At 36.3% G+C, this 23709-nt stretch overlaps 3 protein-coding genes across 6 annotated transcripts; 2 read left to right on the forward strand and 1 right to left on the reverse strand.

Annotated features, from left to right (window-relative positions):
• The first annotated feature begins 11718 nt into the window (after positions 1-11718).
• Positions 11719-15774, forward strand: LOC126769155 (NKAP family protein CG6066). 3 transcript variants are annotated; one of them, XR_007669339.1, is made up of 6 exons: positions 11719-12206; positions 12290-12431; positions 12827-13047; positions 13133-13403; positions 13521-13793; positions 15642-15774. XR_007669339.1 is itself a non-coding variant. In XM_050487775.1 (5 exons), exons 1-5 carry the CDS (start codon positions 11867-11869, stop codon positions 13693-13695), a joined length of 1149 nt encoding a protein of 382 aa, XP_050343732.1. In that variant the 5' UTR covers positions 11719-11866; the 3' UTR covers positions 13696-14047. The 3 variants fall into 3 exon arrangements, 1 of the variants encoding a protein (XP_050343732.1); XR_007669340.1 differs by having other exon boundaries at positions 13521-13745; positions 15642-15755; XM_050487775.1 differs by lacking the exon at positions 15642-15774 and having other exon boundaries at positions 13521-14047.
• Positions 14517-21934, reverse strand: LOC126769134 (neurogenic locus notch homolog protein 4). Of its 2 annotated transcripts, none has more exons than XM_050487734.1 (11): positions 21706-21934; positions 21191-21263; positions 19643-19828; positions 19138-19328; positions 18664-18869; positions 18013-18066; positions 17850-17926; positions 17551-17767; positions 17094-17389; positions 16737-16883; positions 14517-15811 (listed from the first exon to the last, which is right to left on the reverse strand). In XM_050487734.1, the coding sequence occupies exons 2-11, from the start codon at positions 21251-21253 to the stop codon at positions 15617-15619; spliced, it is 1632 nt and encodes a 543-aa protein (XP_050343691.1). In that variant the 5' UTR covers positions 21254-21263; positions 21706-21934; the 3' UTR covers positions 14517-15616. The 2 variants fall into 2 exon arrangements, with proteins under 2 accessions (XP_050343691.1, XP_050343690.1); XM_050487733.1 differs by lacking the exon at positions 21706-21934 and adding an exon at positions 21345-21606.
• Positions 21935-22261: 327 nt separating this feature from the next.
• Positions 22262-23608, forward strand: LOC126769177 (transmembrane protein 138-like). The gene is made up of 4 exons (XM_050487820.1): positions 22262-22457; positions 22535-22607; positions 22720-22891; positions 22966-23608. Exons 1-4 carry the CDS (start codon positions 22330-22332, stop codon positions 23070-23072), a joined length of 480 nt encoding a protein of 159 aa, XP_050343777.1. The 5' UTR covers positions 22262-22329; the 3' UTR covers positions 23073-23608.
• Positions 23609-23709: the final 101 nt, after the last annotated feature.

The raw sequence follows: 23709 nt of genomic DNA on the forward strand, positions 1-23709 counted from the left end.
CTAGTCATTAACTCCATACATTTTTTCAGATATAATATTCAGACTTTACTAGCGGTTTTGATTAATACGAAATTGCTTAGTGGTAGTGCAGGTATAGTCTATAAACTTAAAAATTTAATAGTATACTTTCATATTCTATCTATGTAAACAATTAGTACATGCTCTACATAAGAGTTTTTCTAGTGTAGTAGCTACGCTCTAAAATAATCAATTTTACTTGCAGAATATTTAAGTCAAAACTTCAGTGTTATTAATTGCAAAATAAACTGTCTTCATGTAGGCTTATAGCACGAGATTATATTAAATGAAAAGCTTTCAATGATTTGGAACTTAGTTCATACAACGAACCGGCTTTGATTGTTCAGTAGTTCCCTTTACAATCTATGAAAGTGTATAAGGATGTTAGTAAAATAAAAAAGTATATAATTATCGGATATATACATTGCAATTTAGTATTAGTACACAATTTATAAATAATTTATAAATTTTAAAATTATTAAACGGCAAAGTTCTGATTATCTGCGGGCAGTTGTCACAGAAATGAATACCTTGCCCCAGACGCGTTTTTTGTCTTTGCGAAATCGGAAAGTTGATGTTATAAATAGCTTGAGTGATTATTACTTAACTGTTATATTTTGTAGTAACAAAAGATTTTAAAACAAATCATTAATCCAGTAAAGCGTCTAAATGTAGGTTAAGCTGTCCGTTGCGCTAGCTATAGAATAAATGGGGCGTAGTAACCGAGAAAGTATGGGGGCTTCGTGCCAGCGGCGTGTTCGTGCCGTCACGTAGCCGCATTGACGGCTCTGCGTGATAGCCGCCACCAATGGCCCGATATCGACAAATAGTTACTGACGCATCGCAATCGTGACAAATTCATTGCTTCAATATCGAGTTATGTGTTTGTGAGGTCTTTGAAAATGCAGCAGTGTACAGAGACCGATCAAACAAAAGCGACGTGTATAGTGGATTGTGATAAACAAAGGTGAAGCGAGTTATTTGTCTAGCTCGTCCGGAATGCAGTAAGTGCGAGCGGTGAGCCCGCCATCACCACCTCCGCTATTACTTACTTACATGTCCTGGTATGTCGATTAATAAAATATTGTATTGTAAACTGCATACACTATTATATTATGCTTATTATTTCCTATAATGAGTCTCTGCATTATATATTTCTATAGTTATACTACTTATTATTTAAGAAATTATAGAAGTTAAGCTTAGAAACATAAGTGTAGATGACAAGGTAACAAACTGTTAACGCTTTGCCACAATTGGCAGTATGATAGTATTTTATTGTAAAGTAAACGTTAAAAAAAACAATGTACAAGTGGTTTTTTATGTTAGAGGGAAAGAAAGTGGGTAACCACTTTCTCACCGTCCATGTACGACTGCAACATCGGAGGGCTTGTCTTTTTGGTCTTTTTTTTCATGTGTTACAGGCAGGCGGACGAGCAACTGGATAAGCTGCTCTAATGCTGGATATTATTACAATATACTTCAACTTTCCTTAACGTTAGACAAAAATAATGTCATTTCACTAGTTTTTGTATACAATTTCGTTGTATCACTATGGCATGAACTTTAAGGCCTACTGTTGTCATAAAAAATGTTATAATTCATATATGATACTATGAATGATGAATCTGAGTTGGCCCTGGGAGTGGACAGATTGTCAATACAAATTCAGGCTAGAAGCTCTGAGTTATCATTTGTTAATTTATGTTTATAATTTATCTTGTGCTCAGCAGCGAAGAAAAACATCTTTAGGAACTTGCATGTGTGTGTGAAAATCTTAAATAGGGACACACCACCACACCTTTAGTGCTATTTTGAAGAGCTCACTTCATTACTCACACGTAAAATGTTGACAACCTACTTTAGGTACTATACTATTTGAATTATTGTGATCGCATATCACTTTTTGAACTATAACGACCGATTTCTGTGGTGAGTTTCGAGTTTGCTCTTACAGAAAGTTCTAGTTCTTTTTAAAAAAAAGAGGGGGACTTTACCTACCAATAGGAATTTTGCTTGCTGTTAGTTTTTCCTTACATTCACTTCATTGTAGTTTTTTATTTGGAATAAAAACGATACTTATATACGATGCGAACCGATATGTCATACAAATATTTAAGAAAAGAGCCTATTGATTTATTAAAAGCTGGCAACGCACCTGCAAGCCCTCGGGTGTTGCAGGTGGCCATGGGCGGTGTAGTCAATTTCCATCAGGTGAGCAACCTGCTCGTTTGCCTCCTCTAACATAAAAAAAGAAACTTGAAAAATTGTTATAGCTTTTTATAATTGATTATGGCAATTATTAAATCATTCATTGTTCTAATTGGTATTAGAAAATTCTAGTGATTAAGGAGATAAATTGTTAAATTGATAAACCGCTCATTGGTAAATAATTAATTAATAAATATCTAAGATTACAAAAATATATAAGTTACAATTATGTTTTAATCCGGTGAAATAAATTAATCCCATTTTGAAGTAAAAATTCAATTTAATTTAAGATCATCTCATGGTACCTTTTTAATTCTTAGTTCAAAGGATGTCAAAGTAAATACAGTACTTTAGTCCACCACGGACACAACAACACTAAATATTCCTGTTTGGCAGTAGAATATGTGATGAGCGGGTGGTACATACAAAGCTTATTATAATTATTTCTATCGTATTCCTTATATATAAAATATTACATCATTTTCTCTTCGTTTTTCTATCTTGTTGTTACGAAAGCCTCTCAAAAACATCAGTGTGACACCAATTTGGACTGTTTTATTACATTACGTTTGATTGCTCCACCATTACTATCCCTAAACTTAAAATATATCATAAGGAATCCCAATATCCGTTTAGTGGCTTTTAAACGAATCGTGCACTGAAAGATAAAAGTATTCGAAGATTTTTCCATTTTGTACCGGGCTTACGTTGGCTCAGGGAGCCGAAAGAACGTTATTTATAATATCCTTGTTATTTCGTACTCCTTAGTGAAATGCTAACAGAAAATAATAAACATTTGATTGTTATTTATAGTATGTTTTTTTTTCAGCCTTTTGCCGTCCACTGCTGGACGAAAGCCTCCCCCATAGAACGCCAACCATCTCGATCTTGGGCAGTCCGCATCCATCTCGAACCTGCCACCTTTTTTAAATCGTCGGCTTATCTTGTCACAGGGCGTCCTACACTACGTTTGCCTAAGCGTGGTCTCCACTCCAACACGTGTCGGCTCCATCGGCCATCAATGCGCCTGGAGACATGACCAGCCCACTTCCACTTCAGCAAGCTAATTCTAAGCGCGATGTCGGTGACTTTAGTTCTCTGGCGAATGTCCTCATTTCGGATTCTATCTGCCAGAGAAACCCCAAGCATCGCACGTTCCATTGCTCGCTGAGCAACCCTAAATTTGTGGACCAGTCCTACGGTAAGTGTCCACGTTTCGGCACCGTAAGTCTCTACAGGTAGGACGCACTGATTGAAGACCCTGGTCTGAAGCGACTGTGGGATCGACGATTCAAAAATATAACGTAACCTCCCGAATGCCGCCCAGCCCAAACGTATTCTTCTTTTAGCCTCCTTCTCAAAGTTGTGCCGGCCAAGTTGTATAGTTTGGCCCAGGTAGATATATTCCTGCACAACTTCAAGTGGAGAGCCATTTACGACCACTGGTCTCGGGGATACATGACGGTTTGCCATAATTTTGGTCTTTTCAATGTTCATCCCGAGACCTACTTGTTTTGAAGAATCGCTCAGGCTGTTTAGCATCTCTTCCAAATCCTGCAGAGTCTCCGCCATGATGACAATGTCGTCAGCAAATCGCAGATGTGTAATGTGTTGGCCATTTATATTAATGCCGCGTCCGTTCCAATCGAGCGTCTTGAAGACGTCCTCCAATGCATTGGTAAAGAGTTTCGGTGATATTACATCTCCCTGTCTTACCCCGCGATGCAATTGGATTGGTCTTGTGCCCTGATCTTGTACTTGGACGGTCATGGTTGCGGCTTCGTACAAACACTTCACCACCTGGACATACCGACAGTCAATTAGGCATCTCTGCATGGATTCCAGAACAGCCCAGGTCTCGATGGTATCGAAGGCTTTTTCGTAGTCCACAAACGCTAGGCATAGAGGCTGATTATATTCCTCGGTATAAGGGGAGCCGATAACAACCTAGGCTCTCTACCGTCAACCTCACCTGCTCGTGGTATATCCTGCTAATCAACGAACGAGGCTCTGGCGACCGAAATCGTGGCGGTATAACCACATAAATGCTGGAATCCGAAAATGCAAATCCTGATAGCGGGCAGCAGCGCTATTAGTGAAAGATTTCCAGCCACTGCGGTCACCAACCCGCCTGCCAAGCGTGGTGACTAAGGCAAATACCCCCCGAAAAATGAGCGACGGCAAAAATTCACGGCCCCCAATTCCCGGTAATCGCACTATTCCTGGCCACGGTACCGGCCATGGTAACGGTGCGATAGGGGGTGCTAAGAATCCCCGGGCTACGGCAGGGTACCACAAAGGCGACTGTTTCTGGCCACGTATAATGGACGCTCTCTGCGGCTGGACAAACGTCTGACAGAATTGGAAGTAGAGTTAAGTCGTATTAACTGGGATATAGTAGGTCTATCAGAAATCCGAAGACAGGGCGAGGACACGATGACACTAGATGCCGGTCACTTACTCTACTTCCGAGAAGGACACCAACCATCCCAAGGTGGCGTCGGCTTTTTGATCCACAAGTCACTCAGATGCAATGTCGTGGAGGTTGGCAGTGTGTCGGCGAGGGTGGCATACCTTGTCTTAAAGATAACCGAGAGGTATGCCTTGAAGGTTATACAAGTGTATGCCCCAACGTCAGTGTATGTAGACATACACTGACGAAGAGACCGAAGCCATGTACGAAGACATAGTGAAAGCTATGTCTCGTACCAATACCTTCTACACAATTGTTATGGGTGACTTCAATGCCAAAGTGGGAGTACAAGAAGATGGTGAATCGAGGGTAGGAAAATTCGGCTATGGGCGCAGAAATCATCGGGGACAAATGCTGGTAAACTTCCTCGAGGCTCAGCGATTATTTCTGATGAATTCATTTTTCCAGAAAAAGCCCCAAAGGAAGTGGACCTGGCGAAGCCCCGATAACATAGCGATGAATGAGATCGACTTCATTTTATCCAATAAGCGCCAAATATTTAGGGATGTCTCCGTGATCAACAGGGTAAATACTGGAAGTGATCACCGCCTGGTAAGAGGCACCCCGAATATTAACACTAAAATAGAACGATCGCGGTTAATGCAGTCGACTCTTAGACCAACTCTGCCTCAGGTCGAAGCTGGTTGCGAAAGCTTCCAGCTGGAACTACAGAACCGATTTGCCATGTTGGAAACCAGGCAGGGTATTGACGACGCCACCAATGGTCTGGTGCGTGTCATCCGCGAGGTAGGCCAAAATTACTTTCGACAAAAGAGCAATGGACGTAAGTCGAAGCTCGCAGGCGAAACTCTGAACGAGATGACGAGGAGACGAAAACAGCAGAACATGACGCCATCTGAGTGTCAGGCACTTAACAGGAAGGTTAAAAAACTAATAAGGCGTGACACAAGACGAGCGAATACCCGGAATATTGAAGATGCTATAGCACTCAATAGGGGCTCAAAGGTTCTTGCAAAGTCACATACCTCCTGTTGTCACCTGACAAAACTCAGAACCATACAAGGCACAACCGTACAGTACCTCCACCTGAGTCCCACAGTGCAGATGACCCACGAGCCAGACTAACACGACATCTATCAGACGATCTTCCCGACATCGATTTGGGCGAGATTAGGATTGCTCTCGGGCAACTTGGAAACAACAAGGCTCCAGGAGATGACGGAATTATCTCAGAGCTTCTCAAAGCAGGTGGCACACCAGTTCTGAGAGAGCTGGCTAACATCTTTAATTCCTTCCTCCACAATGGTATAACACCGAAGACATGGAGCAGAAGTGTGGTGGTGCTGTTTTTCAAGAAGGGCGATAAAGCTCTTCTGAAAAACTACCGCCCCATTTCACTTTTAAGCCATGTTTACAAATTGTTTTCGAGGGTAATCACGAATCGTCTTGCCCGAAAATTCGATGACTTCCAACCCGTGGAACAGGCTGGGTTTCGAAAAGGCTTCAGTACCGTAGACCACATACACACACTAAGGCAAATAATACAGAAGACCGAGGAATATAATCAGCCTATAGTATGTACTGATCGTATAAATACATATTATGTATATAGTAATTATGATATAAATTAAAAGGTTTTTTATCAAGTTACGTAACAAATAAAAAATACACATCATAGACAATAGTGATTTGTTAACGTGATGAAACTATTTCAATTTCCATTCAATTAAGAAAGTTAATTATATACTTGATTGAATAAAATATATTTTCAACATTATGTACTACAGAATATTTATTAACTTAAAACACTAATAATAATATTACTGACAAATTTCTCTATCCATTTAAAATGTATACCTACATAAAAATAAAATTGTTAAAATTAATACATATAAATAAAATTGTAGTGTCTGTCTGACTTCAAAATAACTGCCTATTTTTAAGTTAATATGGCTATTTGGGAGTTACGGAAACTAAAACAACCATTTTTTATATTACACTACCACTGCTACTACCTATAATTTAAATATATTTATGTATAACTCAAACCGGTATTACGTTAAAATACGTTAAAATGGCAGATTTTGAAGTATTTTCGTCACAAACTGAATTCTACGCTGACGAAGCCGCGACTTTTGCTAATAAGTAATCAATAGGTTTCGTCTTCAATATATTTAAGATATTTCATAATAACAATATTATCAGATGTTAATATAGTTAATGAGTATAAGCCGACGAAGTGGCTGTATCATCTTATTGGAGATTATTTGACGGCAGGAAAGCAAAACGTCAAAGTTAATATCCGTTCTTGCGGTAGTCGGATATTGCGATTAGTACGATCGCCGTTGCGGCAGCTTGATTTCTTCACTCAGTATTAAACTAAACTCACCGAGCGCCTACTAGAAATACTAGGGTTGCTATAATTGCTTGAAATTCAACTAAAACAAATGAAACGAAAGAGTATGATTTCTCTTTCAATCAAACCATATAATAATTATTGGACATAATATGTAAAACAGTTTTATTATACATATATTTGCTTTTTCTGATGATAAGTAGAAATGGCTACCACTACCTGGATATTGGCGCTCTGAGAAATATGACATTTCTTATTTGTCGTCAATGCATCACCATCCTTGGTAACTAAGATGTTATCTCCCTTGTGTTAAACAGGGACGCAACAATATACTAACTGTTTGACGGTTGAATATTTGATGAGTGGGTAGTACCACCAATGTAAGAGAATATGAACAAGTTGTTCTTATCACTATCTCTTCCAGACAGTTTTTGAGAATATGCCTCGGTGACTTAGCACCGGTTTGCGAATGTACATAAAACATCAGTTTTGAATAATATTTGTTTAAATAAGAATGATATATATGTATATGAACATTGAATGTTAATACATATCATCATCATCATCCTTTTCTCGTCCACTGCTGGACATAGGTCTCTCCAATGACACGCCACTGAGCTCGATTTTCAGCTCTCAATCTCAAACTGCTGCCAGCCACCTTGCGTATATCGTCACTCCACCTAGCTGGAGGACGTCTACTTCAACGGTCGTCGGTTCTGCGACATATGTTTCCAGCCTACTGCCACTTTAGCTTACTAATCCTTTGGGCTATGTCGATAACCTTGGTTCTCTATTAGATCACCACATTTGGGATTCGATCCTTCAGAGAAACTCCGAGCATAGCTCTCTTCATAGCTCGCTGAGCGACCTTAAAATGGTGAATCAAACGCACTGTCAGTGTCCACGTCTCGGCTCGGTAAGTCATAACCGGTAAGACGCACTCGTTGAAGACTTTTGTCTTCAAGCATTGTGGTATCCGTGACGAAAAGACTTGACCGAGTTTTCTATACGATGCCCAGCCCAGCTGTACTCTTCTTCGTGCCTCCCTCTCGAAGTTGTTTTGACCCAACTGCAAAGTTTGCCCAAGGTACACATAATCCTGAACAACTTCGAGAGGAACTCCGTTAAGAGCTATTGGTTCCGGACGGACGTCAGTCAGTCAGTCAGTCAGTCAGTTAATACATATACACAAATAAATATATACATACTCCAATTCAAATTCAAGTTTCTTTATTCAATGCAGAAACTTAACACTCACCTACATTATTGTCAAATTAAAAACTACAACTACACAAAAGTTTAAATATATATATTTATATATACATGGATACGTTAAGTTGAGATACTTGAGATTATCTGTTGAGGAGCTCATTTGTGAAATTTAATTTTGTTATGCAATAAAAATAAACATATAGTTTCATAATTTACATTAACGATAAAAATAACTAACTTTCTATTTACTTTTTTATGGCCTATTTTCAAAGGTAAAATTTCGTTCGATGCGTTTATACTCATCTCTAATCCTAAAAATGCCGCTCCTACACATACAAAACGTCTGGGATTCCCTCTTCACATATCATATAAATCCTTATCTTGACGTTTCATAAAAATGCTTTGATGAATTTTGTAGAGTTATTTTATTTCAAAAATCTTGCAAAACCCACAAGAATTTCATCACTGTCAGCCCTAGAAGGTAATACGCCGCAGCGCGCCTTTGAAGAATTTGCGGCCAAGGCATTCTCGACTTTGCATATTCCCAACTCCACCTCCATAGTCTGTTTTCAAAATAAACTTAATGTTTTCTGTAACAGGATTAAGAATCGTTATCGTAAGGTACATTTTCGTTTATAAATAATATCAGTTGAATGCGTGTCTACTATAAACTTTTGTTTTTGATATCTAAATATGTGTACCAACCCAAACTTATATTTAGGTTTTTTTTGTTTTTTTACGTTGTGAATGATTTACGTAACAAAAAAAACTTTTGAGGTTTGTGACATTTTCATAATATTTCATTTTTTTTACCAACATCGCTTCTTCTTATCTATGGTTATTTTAATTCCGACTATTGCTTAAATTATAATGTCTCCACTATCTTCCAATCGTTTGAAAAAAGCTGAAACAATCCCGTTCCCGAATAAAGCTAATCCGTTCACTGTGTCTGAATACCGTCCCATTTCAATCGACACATTTTTGTATAAAGCTCTGCAGGACCCTGTACGAGTAAATAGCCAGGGTTGGGACGTATTTGAATTACTTATAGGTAGGTGAAACATAAATACGTATTTGGTATTTGTATTTCAAATACTTTCTAATTGTATAATTTGTAATTGGTTTTTTAAATACCTAACTGAGTTATTTAATAAATATTTATTCAAAATAAATTTTCACATGAATATATTTAGCGATCTTATTAATGATCATGAAAATAAGCTGACTCCAAAGGCCATAAATTTTACAAATTCTACGATTTGTCGAAATTGTACAGTTTTCCATAAAAAGAGTACGATTGTAAAGTTTTTTGATTTAGCGATTTAGTGCTGCTACTGTACATAGTATTTGTACCGCATTACAAATTTACATAAGCAATACTTTCATACGTGCAAGTTAAAGTCTTTCTTAGATTTGCAATTGCAATAAATTATTGCAATCAAAGGTTCTGAAGGAACACTGTAATTTGTATTTTAAATAAAATTGGTGAACCATAAAGTACACGTTTTTTGTTTTACATTTTGAATAGGTACACGACTGGAAAATATTTTGTAAGTATATCATATTTTAAATACGTGCGAAAAAGCATTTTGTAATTTGTATTTTAATTAAAGCCAAGCATTATTTTGCCGAGCCTCGTAAAGATAACCAATTTTCTTTAAAAATGCATATTATATTCTTTGATAGGTATTATCGGGTATTTTTGCTAAATCCGAACGTAAGTGTTACATGTCCTGAAAAGTCGGGCCTTAAATAAATAAAACTAGCTGCTTTGTTACTTATACGTACATTAGGTTTTGCCCTCTTTTTTATCCTCACCGCCCACTTTTACGCCACTGTTACGGATTTATCTCAAGTTTCTTTTTGCAGTCACAGTAATCATTGACCATGACAAATTGAATTGATTCTTACGGCTTAATTAAAAAAAACTATGTATATTTACTGAGGTTACGCTACGCCCCACGATGTTATTTTGGAGCCCTCGATTGCCCTACATTGATGAGAAGAATGGTGTGATGACTGGTACCTAGAACCTACCTAATTATTTTTAAGCTTTTAGTGCATTATCTACATTATTATTATCTTTCTTTTCAAATATTTTAATATTTTTACCTATTATCTATCCTTTAAATGATTTTCGATAATGTCGCGGACGAAACCGCGAGCGATACCCTAGTTTTATATAAATCATTGCATAAAAAAAACTTTAAAATAATGTTGCATGCCGTTTAATAAATACTTTTATTCTGATTGATTGACTTATATAATTGTTCTGATACAATGCAATTCCGCTAATATTTAGCAAGCTAAAATTATTATTTGTACTAGTATTGACGATATAGACGTATATCGTCATGATCGTAGAATAACGTCGGTTTTGAAAGAAATGTCAAAATCACTTTTTGCTACATTGGGATTCTACGTATTTGAAAAATAATAAATTTAAAATATTAATACCACATTTAAAAAAAATAGTTTTGTAAGTTGTTTTTAAATAACACATACGGTATACTGGTGGATTTGAAAACCACAAATAGAAAATTGCATATTTATTTGTGCATCTTTGTACAATGCGTAGGAGTTCCTTTTCAAGTTCGTTCCTTCCCCGGCGGATCTATTGAAGCGTCGTTTTTCGTTGTAATTACAACTATAGCAGCAAATTTAAAAAAAAATGTGTTAAACTTTGCTTATGTGCTGTATATTTTTTTATAACTTACTGAAATATAGAAGATTAAAAGTTATGATGACACTTGTGAAAAACAACCAGAGATTTCCAGTTAAGGATTTCTCAAACGAAGATTACATTGATGAGGACGACTTCACACCAAGGTCTCCAGATCTGTAATAGTTATGCTTAAGTAATTTCTTTTATACCATGTGTCTATTTTAATTTAATAAAATAAAACAAGAAATTTTTCATATATTATAATGCGTCAGACTTCTATGGAATATTTAAATTAACTTGTTCCGCATGCTACGCATGCTCTTCTTATGTGCTAATCTCACTTTATTCTTGGTAATCAATTTAACTTGCGACTTTTTCGTTTGACTAAACGAATCTTTTTCATATTTTTTTTAATTTATCCCTTTTTTTCTATTCTATTTTATAAAGATTTATTTGTTTTAGATTTATGTCAATTTTCAATACAATAGTTTTTGTATTAAAAAAAGTAAGTCAATAAACCTATACAAAATATTATTTGAAATGGCTGCCCTGTAAAGTTTATCAAATATCATATTCGTCACTATTCTACGATTGTGACGATATGATTAATAATTTTATCTTTGACCTGAAAATAAACTTCAAACCCACGATATATTTTTAACCAGGTATTTTAAAACTTTCGTCAAAACCGAATTCCATGCGAGCTAAGCCGAGTGACTTTTAATGATTATCAATGTAACAAAAACTTACTGTAATCTGTGCTAAGACATAAATGCCTGAGTGACAATTGACATTGACATAATATATTGTGGTAGTGAATAGTGAATCTCTGGTGGTTTCAATGTTGGATTCATAGAACCCTATTATTTATTTTCAATTTTTAACATAAATAAGAATCGAATAGTTTACATTACAATAAGTAATTATTTAAATGCTTAAGCGAAAGCATATCAGCCTTTAAATAGAAGAAATGGCAGATTATAGACGTCGTAGTACTGAAAGACATCGAAGTCGTAGTCGAGATAGATACAGAAGCCGTGATCGAGAGAAACGAGAACGTAATAGAGATCACAGCAATGATCGTTATAGGAACAGCAGCAGAGAACGCAAACACAGTATTGAACGACATACTAGAGATAAGCGTAGGAGTAGCAGCAGTGAGAATAATAGACATGTAGGCAATGAAAGAGAGAAAAAAAGTCGCCATAGGGAAGATGACACGGATTACACAAGAAATCGCGAGAGAGCGCAAAATCGAGATCACGGTCGGAGCTCCTACAAAGAATTTTCAGGTGGTGGACTTGGAGGAGGTATATAAGCATTTTCACTTAAGATAAATGAGTAGTCTTAAGTTATATCTGTATTTTTAATTCTTTGTTTATTTCATTCCAAGGTTTAGGTAGCGGTGACCAGGCTCCTCGCGGTCGTTACAAACCCCAGGAGGAAGAATTCCTCGATGCGAGGAGAGAAGAAAGAGAGAGAATTGGTGAAGTTGGGGTGTCTTCAGTTTGGGGAAAATCACCAACTAGGCCTGAGTAAGTAAAATAACCTTTGACCTTATCATATAAAATGTCATGATAAACTAAGTTTATAATCATTTGCTTACCTATGTTCACTGTTAATAATTGTTTATTTGCATTATTTACGCTACTACCAAAAGACACAACAAACTTGTTCATTTTCAAAATAATAACAAAGCAAAGATTTAAAAAATTAATGTACATGATACAAGTCATATTAAAATAAAAAAATGTCTATTATTAATGCATTTAGTGACTTTTTTGTTATTAATTAATTGTTACAACAAACCTGTATTGTTAAAATCATAAAATGTTAAGGAAATGTATAAAGCATTATTTATGTTCATAAAGATATTGCTCAAATTCACATCATATTACTCATGTTACTAAATGTTCAATATATCTCTTAGCTCTGAAGAAGAACTTCAAGAAATTAATTCAGAAACTGGCAAAGAAAAGAAGAAAAGTAAGAAATCCAAAGACAAAGATGGTACAAAAAAAAAGCTTAAGAAATTAAAGAAAAAACTAAAGAAAGTAAAGAAAGCAAGAAAAAAAGCTAAGAAAAAATCAAAAAGTTCTAGCAGTGACAGCAGCTCCAGCAGTGAAGAGGAGTTGTGGGTGGAAAAGGGAAGTAAGTGTAGAATGTAATTCATATTTCATGTAGTCTTACTTCACTTTATCAACTATACTAATTTGCATTATTTAAATTTCTATAGAAGAGCATGAAGTTGAAGCTACAACCACAAAATCATCTAAATCTAAGAAACATGATGAAGAACTAGCATCAGAAGCATACGGGCCAGTGCCTCGAGTAGGGCCAGCCTTGGGACACAAAGACTTTGGCCGAGCCTTGTTGCCGGGTGAGGGGGCTGCAATGGCAGCCTATGTCGCTGAAGGAAAACGTATTCCAAGAAGGGGTGAAATTGGACTAACATCAGATGAAATAGCAGCTTATGAATCTGTGGGATATGTGATGAGTGGAAGCAGGTAACATTATAATGTCTTATTTAAAAAACAATTTTTAATATTGTTGTAAAGAATGTTTTTATTATTTAAAAAAAGTCATTTTCATTTTCTGCTTTATATGTGAAATTACACTTCCAGACACCGACGTATGGAAGCAGTACGTATCAGAAAAGAGAACCAGATCTACTCGGCCGACGAGAAGCGAGCGCTTGCCGCCTTTAGCAAGGAGGAGCGCGCCAAGCGGGAGAATGCAATCCTCGCGCAGTTCCGCGACGTGCTGCAGGCGCGCTCGCAGCGTCGAGACGCCACGTAGGCCTCCAAGTGTTAGAGAAATAAACCAAATTCCACATTTTGCTAAACACCGTACATACGCCGACCCGGCGACTTTACCCAGCGGATTTATGTCGGCGGGTAAGTTGCAAATTAAAATTATCACAAACAAAAACAAAAAACACTTTTTATTTTAGACTGCCGCTGGTAAATAATGATTTGAAAGTTTTATTTTAAGATCTTAATTCAAATAGGCATGTATGTTAAAATTGCAGACTTTATAAGATTCTTATCACTAAACTGATTCACCGCTGGCGAAGCCGCGGCTTTTGATAATGTAATATAAACCACAACACGATTTTGTGCATTTTATGAAATAAAATTTATCAATTTGATATTTTGATTTTATAACATATACAATCCAAGTTAATTTTTGAGCTGTAATCATTATGTATATTTAAAAACATATATGATTTAAAATTCACCATGAAGATTTTTCATTTTTCTATAAATATGTACTTTTTTCTATATTCGATTTTTTAATTGGATCGAATTGGATTTATTAAAGGCTATCCCGTGATATTTGGAAAAGATTATATTATCTCTATAGATATTCCGCTGGCAAGAAGTAATCACAACTTTGTATATTCATTTTTTTTTTTTATATAGAATAGGAAGGTGGACGAGCATATGGGCCACCTGATGGTAAGTGGTCACCAAACGCCCTTTGACATTGGCATTGTAAGAAATGTCAACCATCATGTTTTAGATGAAGGCAAAAAACTGGAATTACAAATAAAAATTAATTTGAAATAATAAAAATATTTTTATTGTATATAACGTTTTATATTTTTAAACCTTAAACTTAACTTTTAATAAATAACAGAATCAATTCAATTAAAAACAGATTTGATTGAAACAATTGGCACTAATTAATCGAAATAATGTGCTCTGTGGTAATATTTAAATGATAACTCAGCTTAGTTGATAAACGGTTAAACAAATAAGTTTCATTTGGCGATAGCGCTTTATTACAAATAGGCTTACTAATTGAAGACACGGGTGGAAGAAAGTATCATGATGAAAACGACATATACAAAAATTTTAACATGTGACATAACCTTCGAACACTTAGGTCTTTAATTATGTACTTATTTTATATGTTAAAATTTGCTTTATAAAACCAATATATGATAGTATAAAAGTAAAAAAATATGAACACAAACTTCGGATTTCACTAAATCACAGGATTGTTTTCATGCGGCCTAGGTTGCGAGTATATAGGTTTTTAATTACTTTTATTTGTTGTTAAATGATAATACCTAACATATAATTTATTACAAACTACTTTAATGATTTTGTTGATGAATTTGTGATACATTAATTTATCTAAATATAAACTTAGTTTATGATAAATGCCAAATGTATTTGAATAATGTGTTTTTCAGTAATATACATATATATTCCATATCATATAGGAATAAATTGGAATTGACCATAGACATCGCAAAATATTTGTTTATATAGCAATGCGATTGTTTTGTTAGCAATAGTAGATATCAGTAGTTTTTCATTGACTTGTAAATATTTAAAACATATTTATCATTTTTCAGTTTTTTGTTAGTGAATAAAAAGTTTGTTTTGTGCGATTTCTTATAAAATTTAATTCAAGAGAGCTCAGTCTTCACAAAGATACAAGACACTTCAGTGGTGATATGGATATTTTTATTTACAAAACCAAATAATTTTATATTACCTTGTATTATCGACTCGTATAAAAATACATCATAATTAAAAAATCAAACAGATCGAGAACTAAAACTAATACTATACTCCACAGTCGCTTGAGCGGACACATGTGGCCTAGTTTGAGTGATTTCGACGGCTTTTGCTTCGGTGCGTTCTCTCGCTATCGAAAACCTTTTCTGTGTAAATTTCCTGACCAAATGGCGGCATATGCATGTTCACTGTGGTCGATCTTTTTCGTAGTGTGCGAGTTTAGCGCGACACACACGCAGCTCGGCCGCCATGTTGGCGATGGCGGCGTGCGCGGCGAGCAGCTGCGCGCGCAGAGCGCCGACCGACTCCGAGCCCGCGGCCGCCGCGTCGGCCTCCTCCGTCTCCATGTTCACTGTTTCGGCCGGAAGCTCTGCGACCGGCTGGAAAAAGAACATTAACTAAATATGTTCTGTTTACTTGATTATTACACATACTTAAAATCTTTCTGCTAACACTTGTTTAATTATAATTTATTATGTTTATTATATTATAACTTGTTAAATAATAAATTAATACATTTTTATTTAAGTTTATTAAAATCAAATATTAATTTTGTAGATTATTTTGTTAGGTATAGGTAGATAATTCAGCCATTACTTATAATTATGTTATCAAACACCCGAAAGACAGAAAATATACCTATAATAATAATAATATCCTGGGACATTTTTCACACACGGCCATCTGATCCCAAATTAAGCTTGTACAAAGCTTGTGCTGTGGGAACCAGACAACTGATTTACTACATATACTATTGTTATTAATTTTTTAGCAAATTTTTGCTAAAAAATTGTTGTCCGACTGTCTGTCTGTTCAGGCTAATCTCCATAATGGCTGTAACGATTTTAATAGGTCTTTCACTGGCTGATGTAATAAGGAGTATCTTAGGCTACTTTTATTTTAGAAAAAGGATTAGGGTTCCGTGCAATCTTGCAGCCGAATATCGGCAAAAATCTGGTTGCATCGGAAACATTGCAGTGACTATTAAAATATCATATTTGACAACATGTCGATATAAGTTCCCTTTTTTTTTTTACTTTTCCTGTGATTGGAATAGGCTTTATATATATGACGTAGACGTTGACATCGCTCCATCCAGACAAGTATCAACGATAGTTGATTTAAATAAATGAAACAAATATGCTCATGGAATACTCGACTAAGTCCTTGCAATTTTCAAACCCACACAAATATTCCTTTTAATATCGTATTGTATTATTATATATGTTATTATTAATCTTATTATTTAATATAATAAAGTCACAACTTGATCTATGTCAAAAATTCCCACAACGCGACACGTACCTGCGAGGTAGCAGGTACGGCTCGTCGCGGCTCTGCGGAGGCGAGCAGGCGCTGCAGGTTGGCCTTGTTCAGCAATAGCTTGAGCGCCGGCCGCGCCCGCGTGCCCTCCGCGCCCTCCGCGCCTGACACCTGCACGAGCTTCACTTGCTGGAAATTGGTAATTGCGATCTCTGGTTACATAACCACTGATATGACACGCCTCAGATCCTGGGATCCATACAATTGTATGACTTTTTTTAAATAAACAAAGTAGCCGTGACATTTCTTTCTTTAACATTTATTATTTTAGTCGTAACAGCTAGTGGCCATGTGTACAACCTACATAGATAACAGCTATATTTAGGATAAACAAAGTACCTGTAGGTCACTCGGATGAATGATCTTCTTGAGTGGTTGCTGAGGCTTGTTAATCGTTACCACTTTAACGTTCCTCGCGGGTCGCATCGTCCGCACCGCGCGCACTAGCGCGCCGCCAGCACCTCCCGCCCCGCCCGCACCGACTGCACCACTTGTGCTTATAATATCCATCGCTGCACTTGTTCCGTCGACAGTCGTGTTGCTGGCCGAGGTCGCTATCGTGTCGTTGACGACGATCCGAGGTTCAGTCGAGGGAACGCCATCGCCGCTCTCTTTCAACATTAGCTTACCAGCATCTGGAAAATTCCTTGCAATTAACTTTCGGAACGTACGAACGTTACGAACCTACACACCAAAACTAACTCTAACTGTTGTATACCGAAGCGGACCCGATAAATCATCCATTCTCTTCCGTCCGTCCCGGGATATGTACATGTGACGGACGTATATAAGTTACCGGAGAGCATGACGGTGCGGCCGCTGCGCAGCGCCGTGAGCACGGTGCAGCCGCGGTCGGCCGGCAGCAGCGTGATGCCGTGCGCGCGCAGCAGCGCCGCCGCGCCGCCCTCCGCGCCCCCCGCGCCCCCCGCCGCGCTCCCCGCGGCCCCCGCCGCGCTGCTCGTTCCCCCCGCCGCGCCCGACGCCACGCCGCTGCACATCGAGCTCGGGACTGGCTGACATGTACATACGCGTGTTATACATTAATCTATTGGATAATATATAGAATTAATACAATAATTAATTTTAGAAAATTACCTCCGTTTTTGATTCAATAATTATCGTTCTCTCTGGCTGTACTCTGACTTTAGTTAGAGGTTTGATATCTTGCGTTCCTAAAACGAGAGAGATGTTATCTAGGAATTCAGAATCTAAAGTGTAAATCAATAAGCTAGTTATAAGTGCGCACACAAAAACTCACTTTGAATTGTTTCAAAACCTTGTTCCATTTTCGAAGTGTCGTCTGTCATTTGATCTGAAACAAAAATTCTTATTATGATAAAGTTGGTCAACAGGACGTCTGTTGACCAACTCCAACCAGGACATTTATATTATTTCTATCTCTCTCTATTCCGTCACTTTCATGACAATTCACAATTATGATCCATCACCATTATAGATCGACTGAAATCCGATACTCCGGTAATGTATCCACATTCGAATTCCTGTTACTTCTTTTTATTGGCCCAACTCGCCTTCAAAAACTGTAGCTTTATACGTTGGCCACTGGAGTTTTTTTATATAGAATAGGAAGGTGGACAAGCATACGGGGCACCTGATGGTAAGTGGTCACCAACGCCCATAGATATTGGCATTGTAAGAAACGTTAACCATCGCTTACATAGACAATGCGCCACCAACCTTGGGACCTAAGATTTTATGTCTCTTGTGCCTGTAATTAAACTCGCTCGCTCACTCACCCTTCAAACCGGAACACAACAATATCAAGTACTGCTATTTTGCGGTAGAATATCTGATGAGTGGGTGGTACCTACCCAGGCGAGCTCACAAAAAGCCCTACCACCCGTACTGAGGAAGTGAAATAATATCGAGTATGTGTCGTCGCACGCACCGGGCGCGTCGGGCAGCGCGCCCGCCGCGGCGGCGTCGAGCAGCGCCAGCAGGTCGGCGCGGCGGCGGCGCGCGGCCAGGCAGCGCGGCGTCTTGCGGAACTTGCAGCGCGCGCGCGCGTCGGCGCCGCGCCGCAGCAGCTCGCGCGCCGCGCCCGCGTGCCCGCGCGCCGCCGCCCAGTGCAGCGGCGTCATGCGCAGCATGTCCCTGTCCACGATACACACTTTAGCTTCGACCACTACTATCGGAAACTTTTTTTTCTTTCGAAAAGTAACATGTGTCCCTCGTTGGCGCGACAACAAGGACGGTTTGTAGCCTCTTAGTATATTCAACTTTTAATTGAATAGTGTAAAACATACATAACCAATTTGTAAAAAGAAAAATAAAGAGGAGACAGAAATTTGATTTCCTTACTTTGAATTAAATATTTTCTCAGAGATTTAAATTAGCTCAGAGTTACGAGTAGCGCGCTCACCGACAGTCGACCATGGCGCCGTGGTCCAGCAGCAGCGCCACGACGCGCGCGTGTCCGGCGTGCGCGGCGAGGTGCAGCGGCGTGCGCTCCACCTTGGTGCGCGAGTCGCGACTGACGCCGGCGCGCAGCAGCACGGCGCACGTCTCCACGTGGTTGTTGGCGGCCGCCAGGTGCAGCGGAGACGTGCCTAGCTGAAATGTAATTACAGGACTGCTAAATCATGATTTAATACTAAAATTCGAGTTCTATCTTCATGAACATACACACCTCTCCAAATATCTTTTAAGATAAAAACAGTTAAGACTTATATATACACTTCAACTAACAACTTCGAATACCTTTTATTAATTGAACTATATTTACTAAATATTCAATAATAGTAAATAATACAAACCAAATTCACTGCCTAATTTTTAGCAAAAATTTCTTAAGCAACTCACTTTAAAGAAATGTTATGAATTATCTTTAAACCGCTCCAACATAGTAAGCAGCACGTGGTTCATACCCAGTCCGTAGTGAAAGGCGCTCCCTTCGCCATGAGGTCGAGCACGGCGCCGGTGTCGCCAGCCCGCGCCGCCAGCAGCAAGCGTCGGCCCAGCTCCACGCCACCCGCCTGCACGCGCGTCCCCGAGCTGCTCGCTCCACCTGCACCACCATTACTGGCCGTAGACGCTGCTACGATTGTCTCCGTCTGAAATAAAATTCAATTATATTGTATTTCAATTCTATTTTATACCATTCTTAAATTTACATATGATATACAGAAATAAAAAAGGCTTTCATTTTATTTATTAAACTTTACTTATAGTATCCAAATCAGCATTATCTATAGTGCAGAGTCATATATAGATCTAAAAAAATTAAGGAGTAAATATAAGTCTCTGGTTAGATAATTATAATGGTATATTATAAATTAATATTTTATATACAGAACAATAAAATATAAAAAAAAAACTATACTAATACTAATTATTACTACTGCTAGTACTAATTTTCTTATTATAATATACGGTTACAGTTATTTGGTAGAAAGTATAGAAGTAGTGGACAGTACAATATAGATATGTAGTTCTAGATTTCACCTGCCTGTTGAAGGGTGGGCAGAGGTAGGTATATAAACAGTAACCTATGTTGTTCCTTGGAGTTCCAGGTTAACTGGTTTTACCAACAGACAGATAATTCCACGTTTTTAATATTAGTTTAGATGCATGAAGGGTATGGAGTTGAATGGTAGGAAAATATGTGTGGTTGGTATGATAATTAGTGAAGTATTGACTTGTAATTAGTTTTAAGGACACAAACCAATTGGCAAATTAATGTGAACTGACTGAAACTAATGAATATAACTTATATCAATGTCTGATTGCTAATGACAAAATCCACATGTACGGAAATAATGTATGTGGACTGTACAGGCATACTTTACAGACTGTCAGTAAACTATTAAATTGAATGTTTCATATCAATTAGTAGTTATTTATGAATCTGAATTTTTATTCAGATTCATAAACAAGAAGAGCAAGCAACATTCATTACCATCATAAGTCCTTATGCTCTAGTAGCGTCTTTATATTCTTTGATTGTCAATAAATGTGTAATGCTTCTATAGCTAATAAAGAAATTAGCTATTTTAAAATAACAAGTTTATTGTTAACATAATAATAAATTTGTTTTCATATTATAATAATAACATGAATTGCATTCACAAAATCTAAATAAGGACTCAAGTTATGTAAAAACTTTTTCGTCACTGCACATTTACAGCATAACTTCAGCCATTATATTTTGTCACCAACAAAATTACCTATCACATATTTATATTGTCTGAACTGAATGTAACTAAATATGTTGATAATAACACTAACTGATGATACAGTAAAATATATTTAGATAATGTTTATTCAAATATATAAATATAAAAATAATTATATTAAAAGAAAAATGTTATATTTTACAAAAAAAACATAAGGAGCAATTAAACTATTAATTGTACAAGGATAAGGTTATTTTTTGAAACATTATCTTGACCTCATTTTAATGTTAATATACTTACAGATATAATTTGAGGTGATGATAAGCGCACAATAACGTCTTCGCCACAGAGTTCTGTTGTCATGTTTATGCATCTATAAAGTGTTTAAAGCTGTATGTAATTAAAGGATATTAATCATAACATATTTATTAATATAATTTCGTCAAGTAATCACCTTTACTTGTTGCAAAGATATTTTACGTTACACCTGCTTCTATTACAAATTCCGGCAATTTAATACTTTGCGGTTCGTTGTTTTAGTATTTAATAATACATACAACACATGCCGAATTTACTCTAGTAGAAACTTATAACATTTTTAGTTTTTATTTCGCGCTTGTAGTTTGACAACTTTTCCAACTTTTGATACAATACAAAACATAGAAACAGGATAAGGATGTTGAAATTAAAACTCCTCTACAAAGCATTTTCGATCACCGATCTCACACTTCCTTTTCCTGTCTCGACGGAAGTTCTTTAATAATGTAAATAAAGAGTAGTATTTCCAATAACATTTGACAAATAACAATACGTACCTATGAATGACAACAAATGATTTAAGTTATACGAATATCTTAAAAGTTTTTCACTGTAAATTGTAAACGTCAACACATTTTGTGTGTTTTACTCGAAAAAACCTATTTTATACCGCGAAAAGAAATGTCAAAATATTTCTTCTTTTATTTTTATGGTACTTTAAAAGAAAAGAAACACAGTAGTTTTTATTGGGAGTGCGAAATAAGTAATTAATTAGTAATAAATCAAAGGAAGAATTTCTATATAAAGTCTTTTGGATTCACTTTTTATAGGTTATTTTTCTCATCGAATATGTGAAGATTGGCATACTTGTTGAAGTATAGAGAATCTGAGATCTATGTCAGATATTTAAGTTAAATAAAAATAATCAATTTACTACTACCGAAAATAAAACGCGAATAACCAAATTGTAATGTATTATAATATATAGTTTATAATGTAATAAAAAAATATCAGATTAGATCAGGGGGAAACGGTGGGATTTCGAGATGGTCTTAGGGAGGGATTGCAACACTGAAATGACGTCATTAGCGGATGTCAAATAATATCAATAAATTGAACTTATGTTTGAAATTTTCTAGTCCAATAATTTAAGATAGAAGAAGAGAATAAGGTTAAGAAAAATGAAACTATCAACGCCAAGATACACATTTTGTTTGATCAGTCAATTGACGTTTATGTTTTGTGATCTTATATTTAATTGCGTGAGTTTATTTCCAAAGAGTCGCGATGGCCTACTTGTTTTGTTTATGTAAGTTAATTTTTCGAAATTAAAATATTCAAACTATATTGTGAAAATATTCTTTTACTTAAATTATAATGATTTAGATTTCAGGATTTATTTCTCGTACTCTCCGTTACTACAATGCTTATGACATTTTTCACGACATATTTATTTCAAGTAAGTGACATTGTTTTTGCTGTATTTAATCAAAAATGGAATAATAACGATTTATATCGGTAATAATTAAATAAATAAAAATAGTAATAATTGTGTTGTTGGTGATTTTTAGGCTGGTTTGGTAGAAGTGCTAATACGCAAGTTTCGCGCAGCAGGCTCTGTTATCATGGCGTATGTAGCAGCTAGCGTAATTCTACACGCAGTTTGGCTTTTGGAAAAATGGAATGATCCAGAGTCCGTCTCCACACCGATGCTCATAGTTCTATTCACGTTACAGAGATGCCGTAAGTATATTTTGTTAGTACAGTTCATAATAGTTCTTATATAAATTAAATATTAATAGTTCCAACTTTCACAGTGTCACCATGGTATTACTTTTTCTACAAACGAGCAGCCCTGAGAGTCAGTGATCCACGTTTTTATGAAGATATAGATTGGATCAATCAACAGTTACAATCTCATTAGAATAATGCTTACTATATTTAAGTGTATCCTTAGGGCCCATTTTCATACTTAGTCTGACCAGTTCAAAGAACCATATTAAATTTTCTTTATGAAAACTGTCATTAAATCATCTAAGTTAACTAGCGATTAATAAACTGGGCCAGAATTAAATAAAAATCACAATTGATAGTGAAGTTAGATGATTTTAAAAAACGATATAATTTAAAAATTAAACTGACTGTATATTTGTGAAATAAAGAATAATTAAACAGGTATCACTTGCCTTAAACAGGTGTAGTCATTAAATAAGACTTATTTAATCTTGTCAAATGTCTCTAGTCACGAGTCCACTTAAGATTTTACCCTAGAATCTTAGAATTGTTTGTAAATATGTTGACTTTAATCACAACTGATTTCTAAGAACATTCACTGTATCTGCAATGTTTTCGTAGTTTTTAAGTTAGTCAATTTTATTATTTGTAATAAATTTAAAATAGTTTAAAACTAATAAAGGAATTGTCTTTTGACAAAAGGTTCTTTTTCACAGTCCCTCATTGCTTATTGGTTCAGATATCTTTACTAAAGTGAAATTTATTTAAATATTTTTTTAATAGTTCAATACTTATACTAGATTTAATTAATACTTATTTCTAAAATA

Source organism: Nymphalis io, chromosome 6, assembly GCF_905147045.1.
Source record: "Nymphalis io chromosome 6, ilAglIoxx1.1, whole genome shotgun sequence".
Classification (NCBI taxonomy): domain Eukaryota; kingdom Metazoa; phylum Arthropoda; class Insecta; order Lepidoptera; family Nymphalidae; genus Nymphalis; species Nymphalis io.